Source organism: Apostichopus japonicus, chromosome 16, assembly GCF_037975245.1.
Source record: "Apostichopus japonicus isolate 1M-3 chromosome 16, ASM3797524v1, whole genome shotgun sequence".
Lineage (NCBI taxonomy): Eukaryota > Metazoa > Echinodermata > Holothuroidea > Aspidochirotida > Stichopodidae > Apostichopus > Apostichopus japonicus.
Genome location: NC_092576.1, coordinates 1,424,360 through 1,437,816, shown reverse-complemented (window position 1 = coordinate 1,437,816; position 13,457 = coordinate 1,424,360). Strand labels below are relative to the sequence as shown.

The 13,457-nt window shown below is 37.3% G+C and overlaps 1 protein-coding gene across 3 annotated transcripts in view; it reads left to right on the top strand.

The window, feature by feature from the left end:
- Window positions 1–6,818: 6,818 nt before the first annotated feature.
- Window positions 6,819–13,457, top strand: part of LOC139982058 (dihydropyrimidinase-like) — a 109,265-nt gene continuing 102,626 nt past the window's right edge. Inside the window, exon 1 of one of the 3 annotated variants that reach the window (XM_071994568.1) lies at window positions 6,819–7,304. In XM_071994568.1, the coding sequence (XP_071850669.1) occupies window positions 7,239–7,304 (66 nt within the window). In that variant the 5' untranslated portion in view covers window positions 6,819–7,238. The remainder of the gene's footprint in view (window positions 7,305–13,457) is intronic. The other 2 variants (XM_071994565.1, XM_071994569.1) reach the window with 2 other exon arrangements.

Here is a 13,457-nt window from a genome sequence, read left to right as displayed (position 1 = left end):
CCCATGGGCGCAGATCCTGGTGGAGACAACGGGACGCGTCCCCACCAACTTTTTCAGTGATGGGGACATGATATACCATGTCCCACCAATTTGTCTTGACCAAACGCTGCATTTCAATTTGCCCTGTATTGAACTTTGGCGCAGTTTAATCCAGCATTGTGCAAATGACATGCTATAAAAGACGAGAATTATTACTATTGATACTAATTAGGCGAGACTTCTCGGCTGAAGTATATGAAGTATGTGAAACATAATCTATACACGAGACTGGTAAATCGTGGTCAGCAACACGGACTGAGTGCGAACAAAACGATCGTTAACAACTCACACCGTGTGTTAGCAATTTGAACTAGCTTCACGTCCTGCGGTGTTTCCACTTTCAGTTGAATTACCTGAAGTTTTGGTCAATTTCGGGAGATATTTTGAGAAGATAAAATTTTGGAAGGAAAGTACTTGGATGTTTCTAATTATATGTCTCTGAAGTAATAAAAAACTGGGCCTTACAACCTGCTACACTATAGTACACTTTTCATCGTACTGTAAGACGTATGAGCTTTCTAAGATGAACATACGCGCATGTAGGAGCAGCATTCATATAAGTCGATGTGACTTAAATTATCACCAGTTCTCATTTTATTATATTTATCCACAGTTGTTAAATATAGGACGGAAATCGCATTTGCGACAGTCTATGATTGTTTTCTGGGAGAGGACCAAAGACCCATCGTATGCAAAAGTCTACTTGGATTATTTGTCCCCTGATTTTTTTTCTGCAGACGCCCATGTATTTCCCCAAACTAAATTTCTAAGCCCTGGAGATCTAAACTTAAGGAGGTTTGGGAGCATCATTGGGTTTGGGAAGTGTTGTTTCCGGCGATCTGGGAGGTATATTTGCCCAAAAAAAATCTTGTACGCTAAGCGCAAACCCATGGTCGCGCTCCGCTTAGATAGTATCAGAGAACAGACACGCGTCCCCACCATTATCCAACACTGATCTGCGCCCATGATCAAGCTGTGCATTAGGTGAACTGTATTACATACGATCGTCATTTGAATGTTAATGTATCCATAGTGATGAGTTACTTAATTCGTAATAGTCGCATGTTGTGACGTATTCTATATTATTTGAGAGGATATTGAACGAAATGTGTTAACTTGTGAAAAAAAACATGAAAACCTGATAAATGTGATGACCTTCAACTCATCAATATTTATATGTTTACACTTTTAAATATACTGTATAGAGATAATTCCACGTTACGTCGAATGATGTCACGTCTTTATACGTTGTAGCACTGAAAACATTAGTTAAATTGTTATATTACGATATTTTACAAATACCTTAATCCAAAATAAGTACAAGTTTTCAAAGCGGCGATGTAAAGTTTGTCTTTTAAGTGTCGATGGTGTTTCTGGTGAAATAAATGTCACTCTTTGAATAACTCTCAACAGTTTTATTGCTACATATGATATTTGTTCACGAACGAAATCGTGGTATATAAGATCACAGGCAGATTACACAGCCAGCCCGTGGTCGATATGCCTAATATCTGGTTTCAAACACGGGTCAGAGCGATCCAGACAATTCAGTTCATGCATACCATGTTCACATGGTTACTAAGGGGCAATGTATTTCGCATTAGAGTCGAGCGAAGAGTGGGTGACTTGACGCTAACTCTAGCATTAAATACTAGACCTCCAAGATTTGAGCTCGAATTACGCTGAGAAAGCTTGCATATGAAGTGAGATGGGGAGAATTGGAAGTAAGATGGAGATGCGATAGTTTAGGTAGCTTTAAGTGGATGTAAGATGGAGATGTGATAGTTAAGGTAGCTGTACTTGGAAATAAGACGGAGATGTGAGTTTAGGAATAAGTTAGGAGTAAGGAGTAAGATAGAGGATGGAAGTAAGGAGTAAAATAGAGGATGCGAAGCGGGAGGGTAGATTAAATAAGTTGGATAGATAAGTAAAATGGGGAAAACTTTGTTTTATCTTTTGGGGCTGGTTTGCTATTAATCTGAAAAAAGTTTGAAATTGTGTTGTCTTTCCATACAGTTGCCGTATTTATGACCATTTAATCACACATGCTAGAATCCAACTAGCATGGGTCAAATTTGGCAAACTAAGCTTCATTTTCCGTGACCAGGACCTTCCAACATCACTGAAGAAACAAGTTTTCAACCAGTGCATAATTCCTGTACTATCATATGGTGCGGAGACCTGGACAACTACAAAAAAACTGGAAAAGAAGTTGAGAGTGACAGAGAGGGCGATGGAAAGAATCATGATTGGAGTCACAAGGAGAGACAGAGTAACCAACCAAAACTTAAGAGAGAAAACCAATGTCCAAGACATCATAAAGGAAATCAAAGTCAAAAAATGGCGATGGGCCGGCCATTTGGCCAGGCAACATGATAACAGATGGACAAAGAAAATTACCAACTGGACCCCAAGAACTTGTGTCAGAGGGAGAGGCAGGCAGAGTAGAAGATGGACAGATGAACTCAGAGAATTTACAGGTGTTCTATGGCAAAGGAGAGCACAGGACAGATGGAAATGGAAAATCGATGAAGAGGCCTTCCTCCTGCAGTGGAGCGAAATAGGCTAGAAAGAAGCATCACACATATCTAGACGGTGGGAAATATTTCACTAAAAGTTTCCCACAGAATAATTTTACAGCTTTTCGGTTGATGATTGAAATTACTCTCTTCCTTTACTTTCCTTTTCCTCTTTTGTTGTTTGTTTTTTTGTTGAAATATATGTTCTGTGAGGCTTGGTGAACAAAGTCTCAGTTACCAATAGGTAATTCAACTCTTTACATGCTTCATCTTGTGCAAATACATATGTGTTATGATATGCCGACAGGGAAGTCGAGTCCATGGAAGTCAACCCAATTCCAAATCCGAGTAGGCCTACATGCAGATAATCCGACTCAGATAATCCTACACGTCCGAAGCCATGGTAAGCCGAGTTCCAATTAAGGCAACCAAAATCCAGAGTATGATATATAAATCATCATCTACTCCCCCCCCCCCCTACCCAGTCGTTTTCGGTAGTTCATAGCGTTATTTTTGGGGCTGACAACACACCAGGGAGTATAGTCATGTAGGTACCAACAAAGTGATGGCACTTGTGAGCGCTGTGACAGGCTCAGAAGAAGTTGGATACGCAGCTAGCCTCTGAAACTGCAAATGTACAGAGACTATATGAAACTATAAGATTCAACTTCCAGTCATATAGGTATCGTTCACTTGGCCAGTAATGCTAAATATTGTAGCGCACGCGCACTACAATAATGAATTAACTGCAGGGTTCAACTTAAGACCATTTCAAACTAACGGCAGTACTGACTCCTACAATAGCATAACTATCCTGTTTCCATAAATCAGTGTTCCTGCACCTTGGATGAAGAACAAACATTCTATGACCAACTGAAATGTTTTAATGAGTTTTTTTATGCAAAAACAATGTAAAGAACTAAATTTGTAAAGTTCACTTTCGTGGACTCTATAGGCTATATAATATTCCATGCCTTCATGCATATTTTTGTGAAATTCAAAGACTTTTCAGGCCTGGAAAATAATTTAGCAAATTGCCTATAATGGATGGGAAATTCGTTCAACTTTTAAGTAAAACATATGAAAAAATTGTATTGAGTAATAACAGACTGTTAATGATATAACTCACAACACTGGTTTTTAAAAGTTGTTAGCACTTACAAGCGCTTGTTCTCGTGTCGTCGAGAGCTATAGCCTATATACGTAAACTTATCTACATCATTTAAGGGGCTCAATTAAATCAGTTGAGAATTTCATTATTTACTTATGCTGGTATTTGCCAAGACACTTATTTTACATGTTTCCGACATTCACAGTGTATGAATAAATGCTCTATTTGGCGCGCGTTCTGTTATTATCTGTAAAGATACAGAAGCGTAGGAAAACCGGGATTTTCTATAAAAAAAAAGTTATAAAAGGACGTCATCAAAAGATGTCCTTCGGTACATCTACTTTTCCCTCAGTATTAAATAGTTCCCATATAAACTCAGTAACAAGTATGATTATCGCTAGCGAACCAACGATGACGTAGACGGATATATTATAATAATACCGATGAATTGAAATATTTGTGAATACAGCACTATGATCTTTTCGATAACTGAAACACATATATTTGGCTCCACACGAGTCAATGAGGTTTATTGTATGTAGTATGTACTATTACAATACAAATATTTGTCTTGATTAACCTAGACCAACGTAATCATGTACGGGTACTTCACGCATGTGGTTCAACCACTAGTCAAAAAGATCTAGTTTAGAAATGGCGCCCTCGTTTTCAATTAGTTACCTGATTTTTCGGAATAAACAAGTATATCCCTAATGGTGTGGTCTATGTCGAATTAAAAATGCATAAACTATAGGTTAATAAATAAAAAGTAACACAAACATGAAGTAAAGAATAAAATTAAGTGGAAGTTTACACAAACTGATAAATTCATTGTACAGAATTCAAAACAACTTTGAACATGAAGTGTTCCATACATCGGCACGTTTCTTTTAAATGCCTGCACGACTTGGATGTTTGAAAAATGTCTTACATTTGGAATGTCCCTCATCAGTAACTTAAATTTCCCAAAGATCATTTTATTTCTCGTTCTGTTTACGATTAAATATAAGGCAGGTCCTTTAATATATTCGCACTAATGAGATTGTTCGAAATATACCTGAATATTCCTAGAAACTCAACACACCCACCGGATTTAGATTATGGAACCAGGGCCTATAGGCTAATGGGAAGAAATGACCTAAATTTATAAGTTTGTAGTATAAACAATGTTAGAATTGAATGTTAAGGGACTGCACATTTTGTCAAACACTGTTAATGGAAAACGAGAAAGATGTCTCCAACTCTCTGTACAATTGATAAGCATTTTTTTATTGCCACCGTGATATGATGGCATGTATACGCTTCCGTAATATAACGACCTTTCATTAAGAGGGTTGTCAGATTAAGGGACGGAATTTATGCTAAAGATGAGAAACAAAATATGCCAGCTGTAACATATCCATCTACTGGCTCATATGGTAATTCTATGTGGCGAGTTTAAACTGTTTTCCTTCCAAACTGATGAATTTCGAAACTGAAAATTGGCGAAAACTATGCTGTGCACATTTATTTTCTAAAATACGATTCAATCACACCCTGGTCACCAGAAAAAAGGAATGCTTGGGTTAAATATCAACGTTATAATAACCTTCCATTCATAGCATCTTTACAACATTAGAGAATCCCCCTCCCTACCGACAACCACCCATCCCCACAAACCTCATCACATTGGCACGATACCACTTGCTATTATAAATTCAGTTCAGTTCATTTGCATATGTATACAAAAACAAAAGGTGCTCGGTATATTCAATAACAATCAGCAAAAATATCGAACACTAGCAAAAACGTTGTTATCAAAGCGACTTACAATGAGAAATAGGCCACACACCACATGAGAAACTCAGATGAGAGCAGTAAAGAAGGTATATTGCAAAACCAAGAGCAACAACGCTGCAGAAGCTCAGGTAAGCTTTTATTTGAGAAATTTGGAGTTTTGATTGACAATATTTCTGAGCAGTTTATCCATTTGTTTGTGTGAAAATATAAGACATATAGGTGGGATAACGGTGCCATTCCTTTCCTCCCATATACTTTTCCTTTGCCTTGCCTTATGCTCCTTCTTAGCAGACATAGTTTGTTACAATTTTAGCCAGTTGTAAACATTTGTTTGAGAAGAAAAAGAAATAAAGATAAAAGTTTTTTATATTTGTATTGAACTGGACAATGATACAGTTTGAAATATCAAAAGGCATATTTCCGTGTAATTACCACTAAGTTGTGTTCTTGAATACTTTAAATGTAGAGCTGCATCTGTGGTGTCTTTAAACCAGTATCTTTAAACAAATGCTAAACTATATTGAGGTTTGATGGATGTCTGATGGATGTTTTCACTGTTATATCCTGCAAACCTCATACCTCAGCAAAGTCAGATGGAAGATGCGAGGGGTTGGGTAGGTAAAAAAAAGGTGGGAATTTTCTCTGTATATACAAGATAAGATGTTGGGTTATTATGAAAACTCTTTAGAGTATGTCTAGCTGAGTGTACTAGTGTAGAAAGTGGACTTGGCCAGTGCTAGCATAGGCTACTGGAAAAATTTGTGTGCACTAGCTTTCTTAGGAGTATGCTACCCTGTACCTTTGTATTATCTTAACTATGCCCTGACCTGGTGATGTTTCTTTTGTATAAACTCAAACTATTTTAAGATTATGCTACCCTGTACTTTTGTAGTGAATAGAGGAATTAGGGTTTATGTAAATCGTCCTACATCCCTGGACACTACTTTCCATCAACAACAACAGTTAACTAAAAGCAAACGTTACTTGACAAACTTTCTAAAATAAACAGCTGACAGATTGACTCCCTCTGTCTTAAAAAAATCAAATTAACTAAATTATACTATTCTAATGTGACAGCCAGTGATCTTAGTGACATTACCAAATTACGTCACTTCCGATTTGTCATTACATTTTGCATACCCACTGATCTACACTAACTTAGTGTAGATCAGTGTGCCTACCCCGTGAATCTAATATTACTTCCGTGTTCCAATCGTAACTCTAGCCTCAAATTTGGAAGATTGGTGGAATGATGATCTGGTTACCCAATTATAGATCAAAACTTTCACGCGCGGAATATTTCAGTTGTTCACGAGAAAATTCCCAGGTGCGCCGCCTTGTATGAGGTAAACAGAGCATACTCTCTGGGCAAGTTGGAATCAGCCTCCCCTCTCGGTGTATATGATAAAGCCACAGGGGATCCCATCGGATATATTAATATGATAATTTTACATATCATTCTCTTCGTTATGTGGCCCCGCTGTTCTGAAAATCTGACAGACGAGAATAATTTATAGGCAATACGTACAACTGTTGAATATCAGATTGTCGTTATCCGGCCTGCGATAACTTTAAGCAGACAGTTAATGTAAAGTAACATAAATTACCATTGCTGACCTGTGACTGTGTGAGACTTACTTCACTTCTCACGTGCAACGTTTTTGACAACTTATTTGCTACACACCTACAGGAGAGGCAGTCCTGAAAGAGTGAAGGAAAACGTTTGGTTTTACGTTAGACATATTGGTCTAGCACACGCAGCAAACGTTAATATTTCATTGCAGAAAAAAATGGAAGAGGAACAGGTGCCAAAAGAGGAAAAGCCGCAGGTTGATTCACCAACTGATGATACGGAGGTAGGCTTAGACTTACTACTAGCCTAGGTTATAGCATTATAATGCGGTGACCAGGCGTTATGCCTCTGACTAGTATGAGTAGACTAATTAGCTATTCATGATCTTAGGCTAAATGTAACTTTTACTTTACAGTTTATAATGAGAAGGATTCAATTGGGTTTATATGAATATAACTGTTGGTTATGACCTAGCCTAGTTGTATTGACCCAAGGTGACTGACACTATTATTACCTTTATTATATTCATAAGCTATATTACCCTAAATAATTTAAGGCCTTCTAATCTAAGTTTCCATATGCTTACTTGTTTCTCTCTTTTACTAGCATAGCTAGGCAGGTCTCAGTGAGCTGCATTGCATTACAACATCAATCCTTGTTGCATGAATACTCCACCAGCAGAGTTGTCATCCGATCAAACTGATAATGTGATATCATTTGAAAAATTTGGTCAAAACTGCAGTGAAGGCCTAGGACCTAGGCTACCTTGGCATATATATTTTGGGAACAAAGATGTAACTTGTCCCAGAATTTTGGGATCCTCAGAAGGAAACTATTTTGTTCAAGTGTTGATTGATTTACAGCTTGGCTGGCAAGTGTGTGCTGCTAGTGTATTGCCTGCACATTGCAGCATGCATTTTGTTTTAAATTTGGAGGAAGGCATTCATCTTTGTCTTGAACCTGATTATATATACTGAAGTGGAATGATCTAAGAAGATGATGAGGCCTCCTCCTGGTATTGAGTAGTTCCTGATGTTGGCCTGTGGCTGTTCTAGCTTCTAGTTTGACCGGTTCATACATGTGTCCCTCCGGCTCCCATATCCTTAAAAGCCTGATCCATTTCATGCAGATGAACTTGCAATAACTGGTGTTTATCTTCAACCCTTGCGGACTATGGGGTCAGGAACTAAGCCCATGGATGGGGGTTTATTCACAAAAGAGCAGTTCTATGGTAACAGAAGGATATTTGACTGCTCATACCACATTTCATCAAGTGATGTATCACAAACATTTTCCTTAATTCCATCAAACCAAAGCAACCATTGTATTACTTTAGATAAAAGCTTCCATTGCAACATCTTTAATTGTATACATGGGTGCATACGATTCATAGCTTTTAAATATGAATATTTATGAGGTCGGTAAATGGAAGTACGGTAAAACAAACAAAGGTTTTCAACCTATGAAGTTAATTTGGTAGTTTTGTTTTAAAGTTGATAAATGCAATATATACTTTGAGTTTTTAGCTACACTAAACTACTTTCCTGGAGGCCTAGTTCATGATAACAGGGCGGTTCAATAGCATAATAGCAACAACCAAACTATATACTTTATCACTCTGTATTTATGCAATTTTATTCATTCCTGAATTCCAGCATGATCACAAATGTTGCATAATTTTATCAATATAAAATGTGTCCTTTCATTACCATCCTTCCCATTACCAATATAGATGGAAGGACATATTTTGATCATCTTTTTTAAATAAACCAAAAGGATATATGTCTCTTTAATAAGTCCATATGATTGGTCTACTAAAGGTTGCTTGGAATAATAACTTTCATAAAACTAACAATTAATGTTTTAAAAGAGGATTACTTTCCTATCACAATATTCTGCGATGAAAGGACAATTTACAACTTAGTCCTAATTTTTGGTACCAAGATGCTTCTAAAACATATTTCTGAAATTAAATTTTAAAAATGTAGACTTTTAAGTGTTCATTTTGCACCAAATTTGTTTCTAGTTGCATGTATTTCAATTTTTTGGTGCTATGCCCACTTTCGTGTGGAATTCCCTAAAAATTCATTGCAGACTTTATGCCTCGCCAACATATACAGTTGTACAGCCCAAACTTGGTTTGACATATTTGCTGTTTGAACTAAAAACTGTTGAGTATAAAAACTGTTGTACGGGAGTAAATTTCCATGCAAGCATGCACAGACCACTCTCCAAAAGTACAAGTTCATTGCTTGCCATGTTATGTGGCCATGGCAACCAAATTTGAATTTTTGTTACAGATCTACATTCTATTGTGGCCTACACTAGATTCATAAAGATGAGTTAAGATGAGAATATATGGAGCTTTCGTCTGGTTCAGGCCTGCATTCAAATTGAAATAACCAATTACCTCCTTTTCTGATGTCACATGACAGAGAAAATGTCTTTCCAAAAGAAAACACCCCAGACAGATCAAGTTACATGTATTCAAACTGAAATTTAGCCAACACCTTTTCTAATGTCACCATATATTTTTTCCCCCTTGTAAACAGATTGCTTGGTAAATAATATTGTGGTAAACATCACAATGTCCTGTCTATTGTGAGGTATCAGTAGAATAACTAAATTGTTATACATAAACCTGTTCCACTGTGGGTTTCTTATGTTTACTGCAAGCAGATTATCAATCTTGGTTTAACATTTATTTCTATGAGGTATGATGTTTTCTCCAGTTGTGTAGCCTTACACAAAGCCAGTGTCATGACTCACACATCATTACACATACACTCTTCATGTATACACTTGATTTACATAATGTGCTGTTCATGTTTAAGCACCAAGATTGCAGCTCAACTGTTAGAAACAATCACTTCACTATAGAACAGTAGCTATTGGTGACTGGAATTACAAAGGTTTAATTGTAAATACTGCCCTCTATTTGGCTTCATGAGGGGCTGTTTTGGGTGGCATTAACCACTTTCAGATATGCACATCTTAAAGATAAAACTCTATGCCACATTGTTAGTTGAAAACAGAATCTCTTGACCTTAACTTGACCTTATCGTAACCTTAACTTACATTACAGAAATGTAATGCATATTGCATTATAAATTTGATTAATTGAATGTTACCTATTTGGAATGGCTAAACCTTCCCATACTCCAGCAAGAGGACCACCATAGGTCTGGTTTATGATGTCACCATATTTTGAACCATAACAATATATCTTGCAAATTTTCAATGGAAATATTTTACGTTTGGAATACAATGGTCAGTGTTCTCTATATATATCGAGACCTACCAGATAGCTACTGTAGGTGCAAATTCCTGAAATTGTGGGATATACAAAGTCTTCAAGCATGATTTGGTGCATCAGTCAACCAGACCGTTTGATGCATCCGAAATTAAAGAATGTATAAACATTACTGCAACAATACCTTGATATTGCAGTAGGATTATAACAAGGTGTGGTACAACATTGGCATTGCAGAGAAGTCCCCCCCCACCCCCTCCCTCACGACTCAAGAAATTTAAAGCATGTAGTAGTGAGCTTTCTCAAGCAGAAGTATTGTATCATAAATACGGAAGTTATGTTTGTACAGTAGCATATGTGTAATACATGGTATGGGATTCTAGTTCTACAACTTGTCTTAGGATCTTAAATTATTTTACAAAAATTAAACATGGCAATTGATGGTAATATTGTAAAATCGGGTACATTTTTTGAAATTGACATATACATCATGTATAAATGTTTACCTCTGCGTTTGGTTATTTTCGTTACCTGCTATCATGCCACTCTTATTTGTCTTATAATTACCTCTGTCCACCCTCACCCCATCCTCACCCCCAACCTCACCCCATCCTCACGAACCACCCACCCCAGTAATCCATGCTCCACATGTACCACCCCAGTTCTCCAGGCGACATCATTATACGCAACAGCACTACATTAAAATGGAGCAAGGATGTGTCCAGGGAATATTGAGCGCCAGGCAGATATGTGTGTTAGTGGGGTCCATGTCCTGGAGGAGGGGTCAAAGGGGGGGGGTAGTTTCCCTTCCATTTAGAATGTTTGAATTATGCTTAGATGGCAAATGGTGCTATCTTTTTCCTATTCTTGAGCTAACTTCTGTGGCAAGTATTCACTAGTACTTTGGTAATTTGGTCACTTTTGTTAAATTATAATCATCAAACATAGTGCCTGGCAGAAATATATGAAATACTCTTTGTGCTGGGCAGCATTCAGAAAACTGCCGAGCGAAGCCCCCTTCCCTGCCTGGCATGAGCACATCCCTGTACAGTAATATTTTCTCATGAGGAATTGACATTATAAATAAAGCTAATGTTATGTATTAATCACTTACTGTTCCACCAAAACGCAAATGGTTGCTTTATGCTATAAACAACCCACAGAACTCCCGGCCTGTTTTCATAAGTTGTTCAATTATTTCTTGAAGGGAAGATAATTCACCGAGCACACATGACTAGCAGATCTGTTAATGATCAAGCCATAGCTCATCCTTCAGTAAGTACTATCGCACACTGTTACGATACATGAGTCATTCACGTAATAATATTCCGAGAGAAATACTCTCAGAGTTTAGCATGAGACATGAGTCTATTTGCAAAGCTTCCAGCAGTCTCGACTAATTGCTGCCGATTCGTTACTATGTCGAACAGACTGTCAGCTAAAGTGGGAGCTAGCTGCCTGCCTCATGACTCATCGTGTAAGATGCGTGCTCCCTCTTCATAGTTACGTGTGTACAAATGGAGGAAGAAGGCTGCGGGGAGAGACAGCTCTGATGCAAACGAAATGTTATCAATGGTTATTGAAGTTAAACACATCATATGGAGAATTGGAGGTCTAACGGTTGTATGCAGTAGGGTTGGACCTACTGTATGTGCATTGTATAAAGTTGTAAGAATTATAAAGTATATATGTACTCTATTTTTTATGGTATTTTCTTACTTTTTTTAGAGAGATACATGTGTGTGATATTCAAAAATATGGATTGAAAAAAAATGTTTAAGTCCCTGGTGGAGGGTGGAAGTTTTTCCACTCTTCTGGATTTTCCAACTCTGAAATACTTAAGCAAGGATCAAATAAAACAAAATATATGTTAGATTTAACTTTCCAACCTGACACAAAATACTTAAATACTCTCCCCTTCCCCACCCCACCCTATCACCCACCCCTCCCCACTCCCAAGTGAAAAGTTCCTCCAAACTAGTCACCTTTACCATTTAAACATTAAACTAAAAACTGGGCTAAAAAAAATAAAGGAATGTTGAAAAAGAATGGAAGCAGTTCTCACCATCTCCTGTATCTTTGAATGAATAAACAAACAAAAGTAAAAAAAAATCAAATGTAAAAAATGAAAGACAACAAACATGGTATGTCATATGCATGAGTCATTCCATTAATTATTGGGGCCATCCTGTAACATTTTTGGTGTCCCCTTTCATACTGAAACAGTTTTTGGGTTTTTTTTTTTTGAGCTATGTGTTAATTAAAAGTTTATGATAAAGATTTCGTGGACATAACCCTGAAAGCTGAATCTGTGTGTGTATATTATAGTTTACCGTGAAGTAGATCCATGCTGGAATATTATCACAGCCTCTTATCGATCTGTTTTCAATGTAAGAATACTGGCAGTAGATAGAAAGTGCATGTTTTGTGAGGAGACAGGTAACTATAGTCTGTCTTCAACTGTTTCCATCCAATGCAGTGAGATCTAACCTTCCCAACCAGACAAGAAAAATGTAATTACTCCCCCCTCCCCCTTCCACCCTCCAATAAAAGGGGAAACATTTCTCCAAACCAGTCACTGTTACCAATTCAACTAGAAACATAAAACTCAAAATGTTCCATTCCAATGTAGTGAGATTTAACTTTCCAACCTGACACAAGATACTTAAATACTCTCCCCTTCCCACCCCACCCCACCCATCACCCCACCCCACCCAAAAGTGAAAAGTTCCTCCAAACTAGTCACTTTTACCATTCAACTCAACAAAATAAAACTCAAAAATTCATGTCATATTGCCTCATACTCCCTCCCCTTCCCTGATCACCCTCCCTAATCCATTTTCCTCATGTATCCTAAAAGCCATCCATGGGAGAAAAAGGGTAAAATTTAGTATATCATGACCAGCAATCCATATTCCATGGAATATCGGTAATTATTGTAATATGTCGAAGAATGAACATTTTTATGTTTGACATGTACATAGAAACTGACTTTCTAATTTAAATATTCTATTTCTAAAATGTCTTCAACGGACAAATACTAGTTTTCATGCTTTCATCAATGTCCTCTATTACTATGGTAACCAAACAAGTTCTTAAAAGAAAAAGCTGCAAGGCTACGTTCCACTTTAATAGCATTCACATGTCTTCCTTCTCTCTCCAACTCTCTCACACACCCTCTCT